The sequence below is a fragment of the Furipterus horrens genome, unplaced genomic scaffold, assembly GCF_987537825.1.
Source record: "Furipterus horrens unplaced genomic scaffold, mFurHor1.1.pri manual_scaffold_3, whole genome shotgun sequence".
NCBI lineage: Eukaryota > Metazoa > Chordata > Mammalia > Chiroptera > Furipteridae > Furipterus > Furipterus horrens.
This window is the reverse complement of record NW_028327173.1, coordinates 47233754-47249331: the sequence shown is the minus strand read 5'-3', so window position 1 is coordinate 47249331 and position 15578 is coordinate 47233754. Positions and strand designations below refer to the sequence as shown.

The following is a 15578-nucleotide window of genomic DNA, read 5'->3' as shown; positions in this document are numbered from 1 at the left end:
TTATTAGAAACTGAGGAAAGGGGATCTTTCCTATGTAGTAGCAGAAAGCTAAGTAACACATTTGTAGTTATGTGGACAGCATAGAATGTGCCTGATGCACTGGATGATCTACTTCAGATTTCCAAGCAAGTGTTGAAGGCATCTCTTGGCTTCTTCTTGCTTCAAGAGGAGAGATGTCAATTGAGGAAAGGGCTGCTAAACAGAAGGAACCAGGACTTGAGAGCTGGGAAATACCCAGCCTCTCCAGATGGCAAAAGACATTGAAATTAAGAAATGGCTTCTCAGCAAGGATCAACGAGAAGGCAGGGAAGGGCTTATCTCTAAGAGACCTGTGGAACTTTTAACTAATGGAGTGAATCCACATAAGATTCACAGGAAGCTGTGGTCTTGGGAGAGAATTAGAGTAGCAGAAACACTGCTAGCTTCCACGGAAAGAGTACAAAATGCAACAAAGCCACCAGGCTCCCAAAAGTGTGCTGACCAGAAGCATGCTGAGAAAACTACCCAGCTGCAGAGATGTGCAATCTGTCACAAAAAAGGGAGGGTGATACAGATGGCAGAAGCAGGTACCCAAAAGACAGAGTCACGAAAAATGGAGAATTACTCCTGAGGTAGAGGTAATGGATGAGGCTTCACATGAAGTGTTGGGGGAGAGAGGGTCAAAGTGTGGTATCCTTGAAACTTAGATTATAGAAAGAATATGCTTGTCATTAATGACAAGGTCTAGAGTATGTCCATGAGAAATGAGTTAATTAGGTGTGGTGAAAAAAAATAGTGAAATTAAAGCATTCAAGACATTGAAGATCATCCATGTAGATGATGAAGTCACCAAGAGAGCTGACAGGAGTAATAGTGAAGAGACCAAGTAAACCAGGTGTTAGCAGTTACAAAAATCCAGACTCCCTGGATAACCCTTGCTTAGTCAGCCACCTTGGTTTCCCATCATTCCCCAGCTTCCCAAGCCAACTACATTTAACTTTTCAAGTCTTCAAATGTCTGTACATGCTACTGGCCTTTACAAATGCTCTTTACTCATCTGGCTCATTCTTCTCTGTCCCCTCATAATTTTGGCAGATACTTGTAGTATATTTCCACAAGTCCTTGTATTTATTACATGACAGCATTTTCAAACTTTATTTTGTCCTTCGTCTTTACTGTTAGCTCTAGGAGAGCAAGGACTGTTGCGTGAATATTTGTGGAAAGAGATGCTGAGATTAAGTCCAGCAAGCAGGATGAATGGCCAGCAACAAAAGGAGGGCTATAACTTTCTCTGGTTATCGGCGATTGTTCACAGCCCGACCCTTCCTTTTATTGAGTTGCAGAAAAGATTTTTTTTAAGTAAAACTAAATAGAAACTAAAAGACTTACGTGATCCCACTAAGAGGAATAAACATTAACCTATAGGGCTACAGAGCAAAGCGGTAAATCACAAAGGTCCAAGGGTCTGTTCCACATCCGATGTTATCACTATGGGAAAAGGGGGTTAGGTCTTCAGCCCTCTTTGTTCCCTGGCTTTCGTAACTCAGTCACCAGGAGCTGCGTGCAGCTGCTGGCTTCAGCAAGACTCACTTGCAAGTTCTTGCAGGCTGAGATCACAGGACACCTGGGTAGGGGGGCCCGCTTGCAGGCCCCCCAGCAGAGGGCCTGTGACTTTCGCCTACAAAGGACTGAGTTTGAGTTGCTTAATATTATTCCCACACTCAGCTCAGTGCCTGGTGTACACAGTAAGCACCTCATGATGGAGGAAGAAGATTTCCATCCTAGGTCTAAGATAAAAGATCTAAAGCAGTTCCAATAGAGCACATTTCTTTGGTATCTCTCCTTCAGATTTTCTGACAAACATTAATATCTGAGCTCAAACAATGCTTTCCCTTAAGGGATATATTTATAGAGCTTTAAATCTCTTATAAACATTAGATGTTAGATCCTTTTAAAAATATAATTATTTATACAAGGAAGTATTTGGAAGTTCTCTCTAGTGAATTCCCTAATGTCCAGAAAATGTGATTTTGATTAAACAGTTATCTATAGTAGCTGCCATTATGGATTTTCTCTTTCATGGAGCTCTCATTGGTTATACTGGCCAGCTCTTCCTCCTGATCCGAAGAGTCCGATTTAAATTACTTGGAGATACATTGCCCAAAAACATGCACAAAAATAGAACTCAAGGCAGAAATAGTATGGAACAATTGGCAAAATATACATATTACCCAAATTAACCAAACCATATAAAGGATAAAACAACTAATGTGGCAAAAAAAAAAAAAAAAAAAAAGAATGTTTCTCAAATTGAATGGACTTAAGACAGGTTTTTCTGTACTAATATTTTTAGAAACCTCAGTTCACAATAAAAGCAGGTGAAAAGAATCTGCTAAATTCATCATATAAACAAGGTCTAAAAATTTGGTTAATTTATAATAATTTTCTCATTTTTCTGGGTCCTACCATTTAGATGACCAGCCCAATGACTACTCAGCTGATGAAAGTTAAAATTCTCAGCTGTAGCTAAGTTACTATACAATTTTGTAATGCTCTGATATATTCATTAAAAATATCTTTTTCAGAAAGTGAAGACCTCAAGACATATCTACAGTCTACCCATAATAAAATTTAAATCCTTACATATGGTCTCAGAGCTTTAAATCTGAGTACATTGCCCTAGTCTGCTGATAATATTTGAAATTCTCTCAAATAGGGACCCAGTGAGTTTTTTGATCATCGTCCAAAGTATTTAGGTCACTGTATAAATGTACTACATTGTAAAGGGATTCTTTTCTCTAAGCTAAAATTTACTTTACCTAATGGAACAGGAAACTTTCTGCCCCAAACTTCAAATACATCTTCACCCCCACAGTGCTTCCTTTATTCTCTCAATACACAGAAGACAAGGTGAACCTTCTTCATTTTAAGACTAACCCTCTATCTGTGCTCTTTTTCTGGAACTTGCTTATTCAACTATTCACCATCATGTATCTTCAATAGGTCCCTTTGTATTATAGCTTCACTATTCTCTCCCTATAGGGTCATTTTCTATAGACTAGACAAAAGCTCATTTTTTCTCATACTTTAAGTGTCCACCCTTGGCCCTGCATTCCCCATATACCTCCACCTTCCCCACTTTATAATCTCAGCTAGGCTTCTGGGACCTCTAGATGTTTCTAGTTCAGCCATTTCTGTTGTAGACATTTATCTAGGTGCCATGGCCGCCCAGCATCAGAGTGGAAAATCTACCACTTTGTAAGGCTGAAACACTGGCAGCTAGGACACGTTCTCACCAGTCAGATACCCCCAGTCAGCACTCTGGCCCTAATGAGAACTGCACAAAGAAGCAGGGACCAGCAGGGGCCTCTAGATTCATCAGTGGTACCATCTAGTGACAGCATTTAGATGTGGGAATTATTACCAGAGACATTCAATCCCTAGATGTGACAGCAAGGGCACCCTATCTGGGCTACTCCTGGTGCAAGTTTAAGAATTAATTCAATGTAAGGTAACCACAGTCTGATAATGAGTACAAAAATGAGGATGATGTCAGTTAAGCATATTTTCTTCCTTTTTTGTATACATTAACTGTATTTTGTATATATTATTATATATGTATTGAATATTGTATATACATATTATATACAAAATACATATATTAACTACTTTTTATTTTTATTTTCCTTTTATCCTCACCAAAGGATATTTTTTTCATTGGTTTTAGAGAGAGAAGAAGGGAGAGAGAGAAGGAGAGAGAAAGAGACAGAGAAGGAGAGAGAGAGAAACATCGACTTGAGAGAAAAACATCAATTGGTTGCTTTCTTGTACACCCCCTGACCAGGGATTAAACCCACAACCCAGGCACGTGCCCTAACCATGAATTGAACCTGCAACCTTTTGGTCTATGAGATGATGCTTTAACCATTGAGTCACACCAGCTAGGCCTTATTTTTTTTTTTTTTTTTGGTTTTTCAATTACAGCTGTCCCATTTTTCCCCCATTTCTCTCCAACACCCAGCCCACCCCTTCTCCCGCAATCATATCCCTCCCCGTTGTCCGTTTTTAATATTTTTATATTAAATAATTTCCTCTGAATCATCATTTCACATAAAAGGATTCTTGGTGGTGATAACTTTACAATTTAGTATTTAGTTTACAGAATATTCATTTAAGTGGGACTGTGTCTGACTGAAAAGAGAAATTAGTGTTGTCCAGATATCAGTACTGTAAATATAGCCCAGAAATGGATACAATGACAACTGGCACATGGCATCACTCCATTTTGTCTCCTTTTGTTCAAAATGTAGTTGCGTTTTATTAAGTGAAAGCATGAAGCTATAAGGAAGTTGTAGTTCAAGTAGGTATAGAAAGGCGTGTGGGGATGCTATGTAGCCAGTAGGGTGAGTTATGCTGGTGATGAAGCGCTTGTTTCTCGGCTTCAAACCCACCCTCTATACTCTGCTTTCCCAATCTGTGGCTAGAACTCTGCACACTCCTGGATGTTGGTTAATTTCTACCTATAGGGGGCGCCAGGAGACTAGAAGGTTGATGGAGGGACGAGGGACAAGGGAAGCTGCAGTTGATTTCAGTAACCAGGTTTTTCCCTCCCACATGCTCAGAACCAACCATAGCATGGCTCCTCAGAGACCCTTCACTACCAGTCGTCTAGCATCCCCTCCTCAGTTACCTGCATTCCAGCTCTGCAGGCGCCCTCCGTCAAGTGCCTGAGGAACCAGTACCAACTCCTCAGAATTCAGCTCTTCAGGATCCTTTCTCTTTGCTCTAGCTTCCTCCCTTTCCTCTCTCTGGCAAAGTCCCCACTACTTCCACATTGCCAAATCCATTGATATTATTCAGATCTTACTGTACCTTTCTGTTATATCTGGCACAATTTACCTCTCACTGGTCCCACCTTTAGACAATATTATTTCTTCATCAATAATTTTGGATTCGTTAATACATTTCTGGAGGATAAATTGACAAAAAATTCTTAGAAAGCATTTTAATAATATTGATTCAACAAATAATTTGAAGCATTGTGTGAATATTCCCAGTAGTTAATCAACAGGAGGAGAAAAGAGAAAACCTAATGGAAAAGAAGGTTGTATAAAAAAATATATAAACTGTCACACGGAAATTTACAGACATGAAAGGAAATGTAGTGATAGGAGAGGTTTCACAATCTGCTTCTGCATATGGGCGCTCTTTCATTTTTTTTTAAATGTGTCATAAAAATGTGTAAATTAATTTATTTGGTACTTACAGAACATATAAAAGATGGGCCTTAAGGTCATAATTCTTGAAAGAATTCTTAAATAATGGCTCTATATAACAGATGAATAATTTCAAGTCCTCTTTCATCCAGCACTGAATGTTCCAGTTTGCACCTGAATTAAAAATAAACTACTTTAAATCTGAAAAAACATTCTGAACAACTCACTGAAAGAGAAGAGCTAAATTAAATTTGTCAGTGTTCTGATACAACTTCCATTGCCCATTCTAAAAGGGGGGAAAAAACAGGCTCTACCTAGTGGTATGTCTTTGCCCAAGTCATTCAGTCCCTTTGGCCTTCACTTTCCTTTTTGTGTAAAGTAAGAGAATTAAATTCAATTATTGCTTCTCACACTTTACCCTGAACCATGCAAGTAGGACAAATCCTAAAAACAAAATCCTCACATAGCTCAGTTCATGCTCAGTTTCCAAGAGAAAAGAGAACATTAAATATCAAAGTACAAGCAAATTTGAAGCAGTATTTATATGTGTCTACTTTAGCAATAAAGGCACAATGATTCACATCTGATGCGTGTCAAATTCTTGTTATTATAATACTAGAGGCTCCAAATATAACTGATGAAAGTTTATTCCACTGCACACTGAAAAACTCATCTGATAATGTAAGATAAATTATAGAGGTGATTTGTAATTTAGAAAGCAATAGCAATGACTGAAAACCAAGACTAATGTAAGACAAGACTAAAACTATCTTAAGGCAACACAAACATATTTCCCCAAACCTGAGGGATTTCTATCTAGGAAAAGGAATTACAATGTTCTTGAGCCCTATGAAGTAATCAGCTTACATGGCAGAATAATAAACAGAAATCCTCAGTAACCACTAGTTAAATTAGTAATTTTAGTAATAAAACCTTAAACTCACTTAGGAGTAACTAGCTATTAGCTTTTATTTATATGGTATATACAATTGAAATCTACAATACCATATTCATTCCTTATAAGTGAAGAAAATATTAACTTTTTTTTTTAATCATTTCAAAGCCTATCCCAAGGACCCTGACTTCTTAAGTTCATTTTTAGTACATTAGTAAATGTACTAAATCACTGGAATGGCTAAATTTCCTTACAAATTTTTTTAAGTGCTTCATTTTAATGACAATGCAGTGGAATAAAAATTTTATAACAAAATTAAATTAAATGACTATAGATTCCATTGGAGGCACTATTAATTTGTCCTAAAACTCTTGATTTTATTGCATATTTATGCTTCATCCTTATTCCTAAATTGATTTCAACAAACTGGAGTGTCTCTTTCATCTAATCACTGGTACTCCACCAGGGGTAATTTGGTCCCCCACGGGGCATCTGGCGAAGTCTGAAGATATGTTTTGATTGTTCCAACTGGGAAGGGATGCTACAGACATCTAGTGGGTAGAAGCCAGGGATATTGCTAAACACCCTACAATGCACAGAACAGCCCCTCATAACCAAGAACTATCTGGCCCAAAATGTGAATAGTGTTGAGGCTGGGAAACCCTGATTAACCCTACACAGGGGTGCTTTACTCATGTGTGCCTTTATTCTCACACTGCAGGCCTCTTAATATTGCTGAGTCAACTGACTCTGCGCTATTAGCACTTCAAAAGGAGTGGAAATAATGTTGTTGTTTAGATCTTCAGATGCAGCAGTTTAAAAAATATTTATTTTACTTTATTTTAGAGAGAGAGGAAGGGAGGGAGAAAGAAAGGGAGAGAAACATCAATGTGAGAGGGAAACATTGGTTGCCTTCTCTTTCCACAAGCACCCTGACAGGAGCAGAGCACAGAGCCCACCACCCAGGCATGTGCCCTGACCAGGAAGCAAACTGGCAACCTTTCGGTTTGCAGAACGATGCCCAACCAGCTAAGCCACTCTCACCAGGATGCAGCATTTTTAACTACACTAGCCACATTCAGTATGCATTAAACTTAAAAATCCTAGATTAAAAATACATATTGGTTACAGAGCGATTCTTGGCTTGAACAAATACTATTCATAAATGCTTTAAAATTTAACTAATTTAAACATTTTATCCATTTAACAACATAAGGTGTGTTTTGCTATTTTAAGGCAAATTTAGAAGACTACAAGAAATGTATTTATGGGTGAGAAAAAGTTTCTTATATTTTTATTTTATTTTTATGGGATATAAAATAACTTGAGACTTAATAGTTTGGTCACATGATAAATCCTAATTTTATTACTAATATAAAGTGCTGATATGGGTTAAGAATCTCATGCATAAGAAATCTATTCCATACAGTTTTCAGAGGATGAAAACATTTTGTTCAATACAATTATATAACAGCTAAATCTTGGAACATTAAAATACTTACCTATTTGTTGAAAAACTAAAGAATTTACTGTTGAAACAAATGCCTTCCCTTCAATGTTGTCCGCATATACAGAGCAGTTTTTATCTTCCTCACTCCAAAAGCAACAGTGGAAAGTCGTTTTGGATAATAAGTTAGAAAAGTAGGTACCACTTGAATTAAATTTAGCTTCCAAAAGTGTCTCATAATATCCATTCAAATTTGAGTTGTTCTTTGAGATTCCAGCAGGCAAAAGGAAGTCATGGGTTGTATTTGGTGGCATGCAAAACAACTTAATGGGATATGCCAAGTTAAACGCCGTTATCATATAAATAAATTCTGTTTGGACATTAAAAAAGATGCATAGAAAAACAATTAATCATTTTGACTAAGACATAAATAGGCAGTATTCAAGAGTAAACCATGTAGTACTCAATAGTAATTATTTAACTTTCCAGGTGTTCCACCAGTTTCTAATACATAGCTCCGTACTTTCATTGTACGACGGGTTGTACTCGAGAAGGTACATTTATTTATAGATACGACTTCACACACTAAAACCCCTTTTTGGAAATTCATGCTTCCCTTTCCTCATTAGTCTAACATATTTATACTTTAAAGAAAGGAAACTATAACTAAATATTTTAATTTCCTTTTCTAAATAAAGATATTCTAATGAACTCCAGCATAAATAAGAAATATCTGGATGGACAATTACATAAACAAATACTAAAGTGTTGTTTTAATATTTCTTAAAGAGAATAACACCAAAATGTTAACAGTACTTTCACTGAATGCTTTTAGAAAGGGTTTGTCTTTGACATCAGGATAACTGGATGATCTGACTCTGCCATTAATCCTCCAGATATACGACATCGTATAAGTCATGCCCTTAACGCGCTCTCCAAGAACTGATGCACAATGACAAGACTTCTTACGGGAATCTTCCATTGCTAATTAAAGACAATTACCATTTTTAAGACACATAACGGTTAAGAACAAGTATATAACCCTGTAACAAAAAAATCCTCAAATTTTAAATCAGTAATTGTTTAAAAATAAAATAACAATTTTCCATAATTCTTTCTTTTACAAGTTACCCAAATAATCCAACAGCTGCATTACTTCCTATACAGACTAACGCAGAATGAGAATTCTGAGAATTCTGCATGGATTTATATGGAATAAATATTCTGAAGGTTTAGCGTAAATGTAAAAATGTAAGAAAATAAAAATTTTTTTAAATCAATTTACAATCATTTTAAGTTGGAAAAATATTTTTTAAATACATAAGTAATGACTGCTAACAATTTGGTTTCTAAATCCTTCCTATAAATATACATTAACATAAATGTATCAGATGCAAAAATTAAGGCAAAAATTATTAGCATGACTAATATTTGCCCAAAGTGTTAACAGTTATCTACCATAACATTACTGAAAGTGAATCCTAATTGCAATTGTATTCCTTTGTACATCAATATTTCTAAGATGTTTCTAAAATTATAATATCTCAATGAAAAGGGAATAAATTATGTCTTTGGTCTTAAAAAACCATGAATATGTAATGGTACTAATTAAAAGCATTATATTTTCTAGCTGCAAATGGAGGATTCAGTTGGCTGAATTGAAATTAGCCTAAATTCCTCAAAGAAGAAATTTAAAATGTAATAATAAATGTTACAGACATAGCAACTATTGAAACAATTTAATTAAAAGATGATTCTATTTTCTTTGCAATGCTTCCTTGGCAAATGATATTTGTTTCCATCCAAATGAATCCTAAACCTGCTAAGAGTCCAGAACTTTACTCTGAAAGCATATGTTATCATAGTAACAATATCCCAGGGCCTTTTCTCATTCAAAAAACTTGAGCAAACTGCAAACTTTTTGGAAAGCTAATGTGAAACATGTGAGTGGAACCTAACAAAAACTAGATAAAGACTACAACAGAGAATTATATAAGGAAGAATATGTTTTTACTTTTTGATAGTATTTTGCGGCATATATTTTGCTGAAATCTGTAACAGTGGAGGTATCCTGAGTATTTTCCGTAAATATATAAATGGCGACAATGAGAAAGAACAGAAGACTAACAGAGAAGCTCATAAGTGCACCTTGAGATTGGAGTGCCAATGAGATGTTCAGAACTGGCTGGCACATAGGTAAAGATTGCCAGATAAGATGGTTTTGTTAAAGTTAGCTTAACTTTAATTTAAAAAACTAGAAAGTCAACCTAATTTAGATGATGATTTTTTAAACACCGGAATAAAGCTAGAATGCAGTAAGAAACAAGTGAAAATAGTACACTCAGGAGTGTATGACTAATTTCAGACAGAAGCCTGATGTGATTCAGAGCAGTTAAAATCACAGGATAGAAAAAAGAACACTTGTTAGCTTTCTCTTGAGGATATTCCTGCAATGGGTAGGAAAAAAGACTAGTATTATACACGTTTAATTTCTGAAAGAATTCCTCTGGTGTATTCAAGATGGAAATTTTTAACATGCACCATCCCTTGATAATATCCTTTTATAACATTATATTTGCTAGTGTTTACCAGAGTTATAATGCAAAATAACATTTTAAGTGGCATCTCCATTCCATTTGAGAATAAAACCCATCATTTTGTGTCATAGTCATTTATTTTAAATAATATCATACATACATATACTTGTAATTTAATAGTGCTACATTTGCTGAACAAAATTAAGATATTAAGTATCATTATATCTTGTTTCTAAATATGTATAAGGATGTCACTGTGTATATATTAATTTTGGGGGCTGTAAAAGAAAACAAAGTTAAAAAGTGAATGATGGTCAGAGAGAAAAAAATATGCAAAACATAATAAATTGTCAGAGCTATGATAATTAATGTTATGAGTCAATTTGGAGATGCCTACAGGTTACCCAGACATTTGGTCAAACATCATTCTGGGGGAGTATGTGAGAATATTTCTGAAGGAACTTAACACTCGAATCAGTGGACTGAGTAAAGCCGACGGCCCTGCCTCATGTGGGTGGGCCGCATCCAATCAGGCGGCGACCTGATGGGAACAGAATGGCTCCGTTAGAAGATCCCTTACTGCCTGCTTGACATCAGTTTTTTCCTTCCTGTGATTCTGAAACATTGGCTCTTCTTGGGTCTCACGCCTGCCGTTGTTTACAGTGGAACTTACACCACCAGGAGACCTCCTGGGTCTCCAGCTCGCCAACTGCAGATCTTAGGGACTTAGCCTAAGATAAAGGTGTGAGCCAATTCCTTATAATTAATCTCTTCCTGGATATATATAAATCCTACTGGTTCTGTTTCTGTGGAGAACCCTGACTACCACTACAAATCTAAATATTACATTTTTTAAATTCCTAAAAATCATCTAAGGCCAATAAAATCCAACAAAAAAAAATTATCAAAGTTTATGAATTAGAAAATCACATAAATACAAATGATCAATAAATAGTGCTCAACCTCAAATAAATAAAATTAAAATGAGATGCCATCTTTTGCTTATCTGACAGGGCAAAAAGGTAAAATAATGATAATATGCTTCTTTGGCAGAAATGCAATGGATAGCACTCATATACTTGTGTTCAGATTGCAAATGGCACAAAGCTTTGTGGAGAAGATTTCACAGTATTCAGCATAAACATCCTTCTTTAGGAATTAATCTACAGAAATATTCTCCCAAAAATACAAAGATGTAAGGATGTCAATGCAGCATTACTTGCCACAAAAAAAGAAATTTCTACAAATAAGAAATCGGTCAAATAAATTAATAACTTCAGATACATTTAGAGTTTATTGTCATGTGACCATTAAATAAGTGTATCAGTAAATACTGAAAACTTGGCATGATAAATTGAAAAGCTGTTAAGTAGAAAAAGAAAACTGCAAAGCAGTATACATAAACCAATTCTATTTTTACAACTATAGATATGAATTGTGTGTGTGTGCTATACTTCTGGAAAGATATACACATATATCGCAAGAGTTTGGGATTAGTTTTCATTTTCACACTATTTTCAAAAGGTTAGAAGGGGCTTCACTGTCATACTTTCATTCAGTGGGCATAAGCATAAGAATTCCTAACTGGAAACGGAAAATTCTATTAGCCAGTAAAGGAAAGAGCACCTCAAAGGGCAAAATCTCTACCTTACATATAGATGTTTAAAAGGCAAATAACTTACCCCAATATAACAAAGCCACACAAAATTTTTGACAAGTCATTTTCCTTCAGAGAAGTACACCTGAAAAACAGTAAATCTAAAATTAACATTCATGATACATACACACACACACACATACACACACACAAACCCCTGACATTTATACAAGTTGTGAAAAATATAAAAGGAAAAGGATTATAAATAAGTATTTAAATTTTAATAATCTATAATACTCTGGATCAATATCAGGAAAGTGTCTCACATTAAAGTACAATGGTGTCATAGATTTATTCTTGTGCACATGCAATCTTACATAATTAAAATAAGCCGCATATACATACATGACATAATTTTTAAAATTGCCTTTGTCTTTCCTAAGATACAACAAAGCTAAATGGTTGTAGCATAGATAATGACTGCATATATATTTCCAATAAAGAGGAGGAATATTTTCAGTGTGCTTTTGGAAACCCACTGTTCATTTGCAAATGAGGTAATATTCACATTGGAGAGTTATCAGAGTAATTCAAGGAAAATTTGATGGCTTAACATATCCAAATGATAAGGTGACTTCCTCATGAATTCTACTCAATTTGAAACATATAATGAATAAGATTGTTTGTACTAGTATGTCATGAAGTAGACTGCTGGTATTGTTTTAATATATTGGGCTTAGATTTGTAATGACACACTAAAAGCTTTTGATATTCAAATTTTTTATTATCTCAAATTAGGGATTCAGTTCACTACACCCAAGTTAATCTGATGTCCAAAGCCCTGAAGTAGATGTCAGTTGTCTTGGGTGCCAATCTAGGCTCTTTTACTAATAAACTATAGGACTAGGGACTTCAACACTCTAGACCTCACGCTCCTCATCTACAAATCAGACTGATCGATAATGCCTACAGCCACTTTCAGAGCTTCCCATAATTCTGGGTGATTTTATCTGAAAATAGAAGTCACATCTTTATCACAAAAAAATATTATAAGATATTAAGTGAGAAACATGTCTCATAAGTCATATCTCAGAATTGGTACCATGTGATGAGAAACACAGGAAAAGTGTTTGTTTCATTCACAACTTAATAATGCTTGGGAAGAAAATAGTTGTACATAAACATTTTGTAGTCTGGTAAATTTGTTTTTCATACTATCAGTTTTTTATCAGAACTTGGGTTCTTTATATACTGATATCACAATATTTCTTTGGGATTTTCTAAAAAAGGTACAGTTTGGAATCCTCATTATCTAATCATATGAAAGATGTGCAAATTCCTCCTAGTTTTTTCTATGATACCTGTTTCTGACACAAAACTTTCTTATAAAATAAACCCAAGGGCAACTTTCATAATCAGGATGTGTCATACATACAACATATCACTAGACTAAGTATTTCAAATGAACTGACTAGTGACTAGTCATTCAGTCCAACAATTAGTCTGACTCACTTTTAACTCAGCTGAATATTATCTGCTGAATTAGTGACAAAAATAGATCAGTTGTTTTTCCTTACATAAGCCAACCATTCTTTCATTTAATGTTCCATGAAAAACAAGCCATTCTTATGGTTTGAAATCTTGCAGTCAGGTTTTGCTCTTATATAACAAAGAAACAATCACAAGTATGAGAAGGACATAGAAGAGGATATGAAAGGTGGCACCTTCCACAGACTCAAAGAGAAATATTCATATGCACCCTAAATTGTACCAGAATAGAATATAAGGTTGTTTATAAGAACAAATATAACAGAAAAAAAATGACAGAAGTTTTTAAACATGAGGGAAAAAATCAAGCAAAGGAGAAACTAATAGTAAGGTAACCAAAATAAGTCTAAAATATAGAATGCTATTAACTGAAATTAATTTCATAAGAATGAGCTATTAATTTTCTTTAAACTTTCTTATAGTCAAAATTTTCAATTATAAATTCAGAGTACTTAAAATGAGAGCAACAGCTTAAAGGAATGCACAAATAATACCAATATGAAGAACAGGGAAAAAAATTCCCTAACTTGAAGATAACAGGTATCATGAATAACATCCTCATGAATATCCTAACAGTAGCACAGTTGCATGGGAATTTAAAAATTCAATAATTTCTTACCCACTCTGTTGCCAATATCCCATTCTAAGCCACTACTATCTCCTCCCTGGAAGATCAGAAGAGCCTCTCAATTGGTCTCCTTGCTGCTTGCTGCCCTTGCTCCTCAATGCAGCGGCCAGAGCGGTCTTGTTAACATATAGGCCTGATCATGTCTCTCTTTCCCAAACCACTGCAGTGCTCCCCTTTTCACTCAGAGTAAAAGTCTCAGTCCTGCTCAGAACGACAAAGTCCTGGATCTCTGATACCTTCTGACCTCATCAACCTCTGCTCTACCCTTTGCTCTAATCACCTGCTCTGAGGAGCCTCCCCTGACAAGCCTATAAAATTTCAACACCTTCCCCAGCCCAATATGTCATATCTGCTGTTGTGCTTAATTTTTTTTTCCTTATTAGTTAACACAAATGTGAATGTGATTTTCTATTTGTCGTGTTTGTTGTCTATTCAGGTCTTCTGCTCACTTTTTAATTGGGTTGCTTTTCTCGTGTTAAGTTGTCTGACTTCTTGATAAATTTTGGATATTAACCTCTTATCAGATGTATCATTAGTGAATATGTGCTCCCGTTCAGTAGGTTGTCTTCATTTTGCTGGTTTCCTTTGTTGTGCAAAAACTTCTTAGTTTGATACAGCAGCATTTGTTTATTTTTTCTTGTTTTCCCTTACTCAAGAAGATGTATCAGAAAAATGTTGCTAAGAGAAAAGTCCAAGATCTTATTGCCTGTGTTTTCATCTAAGATTTTTATGGTTTTGAGTCTTACATTAAGTCTTTAATCCATTTTGAGTTTATTCTTGTGTATGGTGTAAGAAGGTGGTGGGCTAGTTTCTTCCTTTCTTTCTTTCTTTTTTTTTTTTTTTTTCGCACCTATCTGTCCAATTTTCCCAACACCACTTATTGAATAGACTCTCTCTACCCCATTGTATGTTCTTGCCTCCTTTATTAAATATTAATTGACCATAAATGCATAGGTTTATTTCTGGGCTCCCTGTTGCTGTTCCATTCCATTAATTTCTATGTCTGTTTTTCTACTGGTACCGTGCTCTTTGGATTACAATGGCCTTGAATTATAGTTTGATATCAGGTAGCGTGATACCTCCAAGCTTGTTCTTTCTCAAGATTGCTGATGCTCCTCGGGGTCTTTTGTGGTTCTATATAAATTTTTGGAATATTTGTGCTAGTTCTATGAAATACACCATTGGTATCTTGATAGGAATTGCATTGAATCTATAGATGGCTTTGGGTAGCATAGACATTTTAATGATGTTAATTCTTACTACTCATGAACACTGTTATATGCTTCTGCTTATTTGTATCTTCCTCAATTTCTTCCTTTTCAGAGTGCAGGTCTTCTCCCTTCTTGATTAAATTTATTCCTAGGCACCTTATTTTTTGTTGTTGGAACTGTAAATGAGATTGTTTCTTAATTTCTCTTTCTGATAGTTCATTATTGGTATGTAAAAATGCCACCCACTTCTGAATATTAATTTTGTACCCAGCCACTTTACTGAATTCACTTATCAGTTCTAGTAGTTTTTTGGTGGAATCTTTAGGGTTCTCTACATGCAGTATCATGTCATCTGCAAGTAATGCCAGTTTTACTTCTTCCTTTTCAATTCAGATGCCCATGGTTAGGACTTCCAGTACTATGTTGAAAAGAATGGTGAAAGTGGAAACCTCTGTTCCTAATCTTATGGGATTTTTTTTTTTCTTTTGTCCATTGAATATGATGCTGGCAGTGGATTTGT

At 35.3% G+C, this 15578-nt stretch overlaps 1 protein-coding gene across 1 annotated transcript in view; it reads right to left on the bottom strand.

The window, feature by feature from the left end:
* The window catches only part of LEPR (leptin receptor), a 94109-nt gene that overhangs the window by 53350 nt on the left and 25181 nt on the right, over positions 1-15578 (bottom strand). Inside the window, exons 3-5 of the mRNA XM_090269572.1 lie at positions 11757-11816; positions 7593-7907; positions 5246-5369 (exon numbers count right to left, since the gene is read on the bottom strand). Coding sequence (XP_090125698.1) covers positions 5246-5369; positions 7593-7907; positions 11757-11796 — 479 coding nt within the window. The 5' untranslated portion in view covers positions 11797-11816. The remainder of the gene's footprint in view (positions 1-5245; positions 5370-7592; positions 7908-11756; positions 11817-15578) is intronic.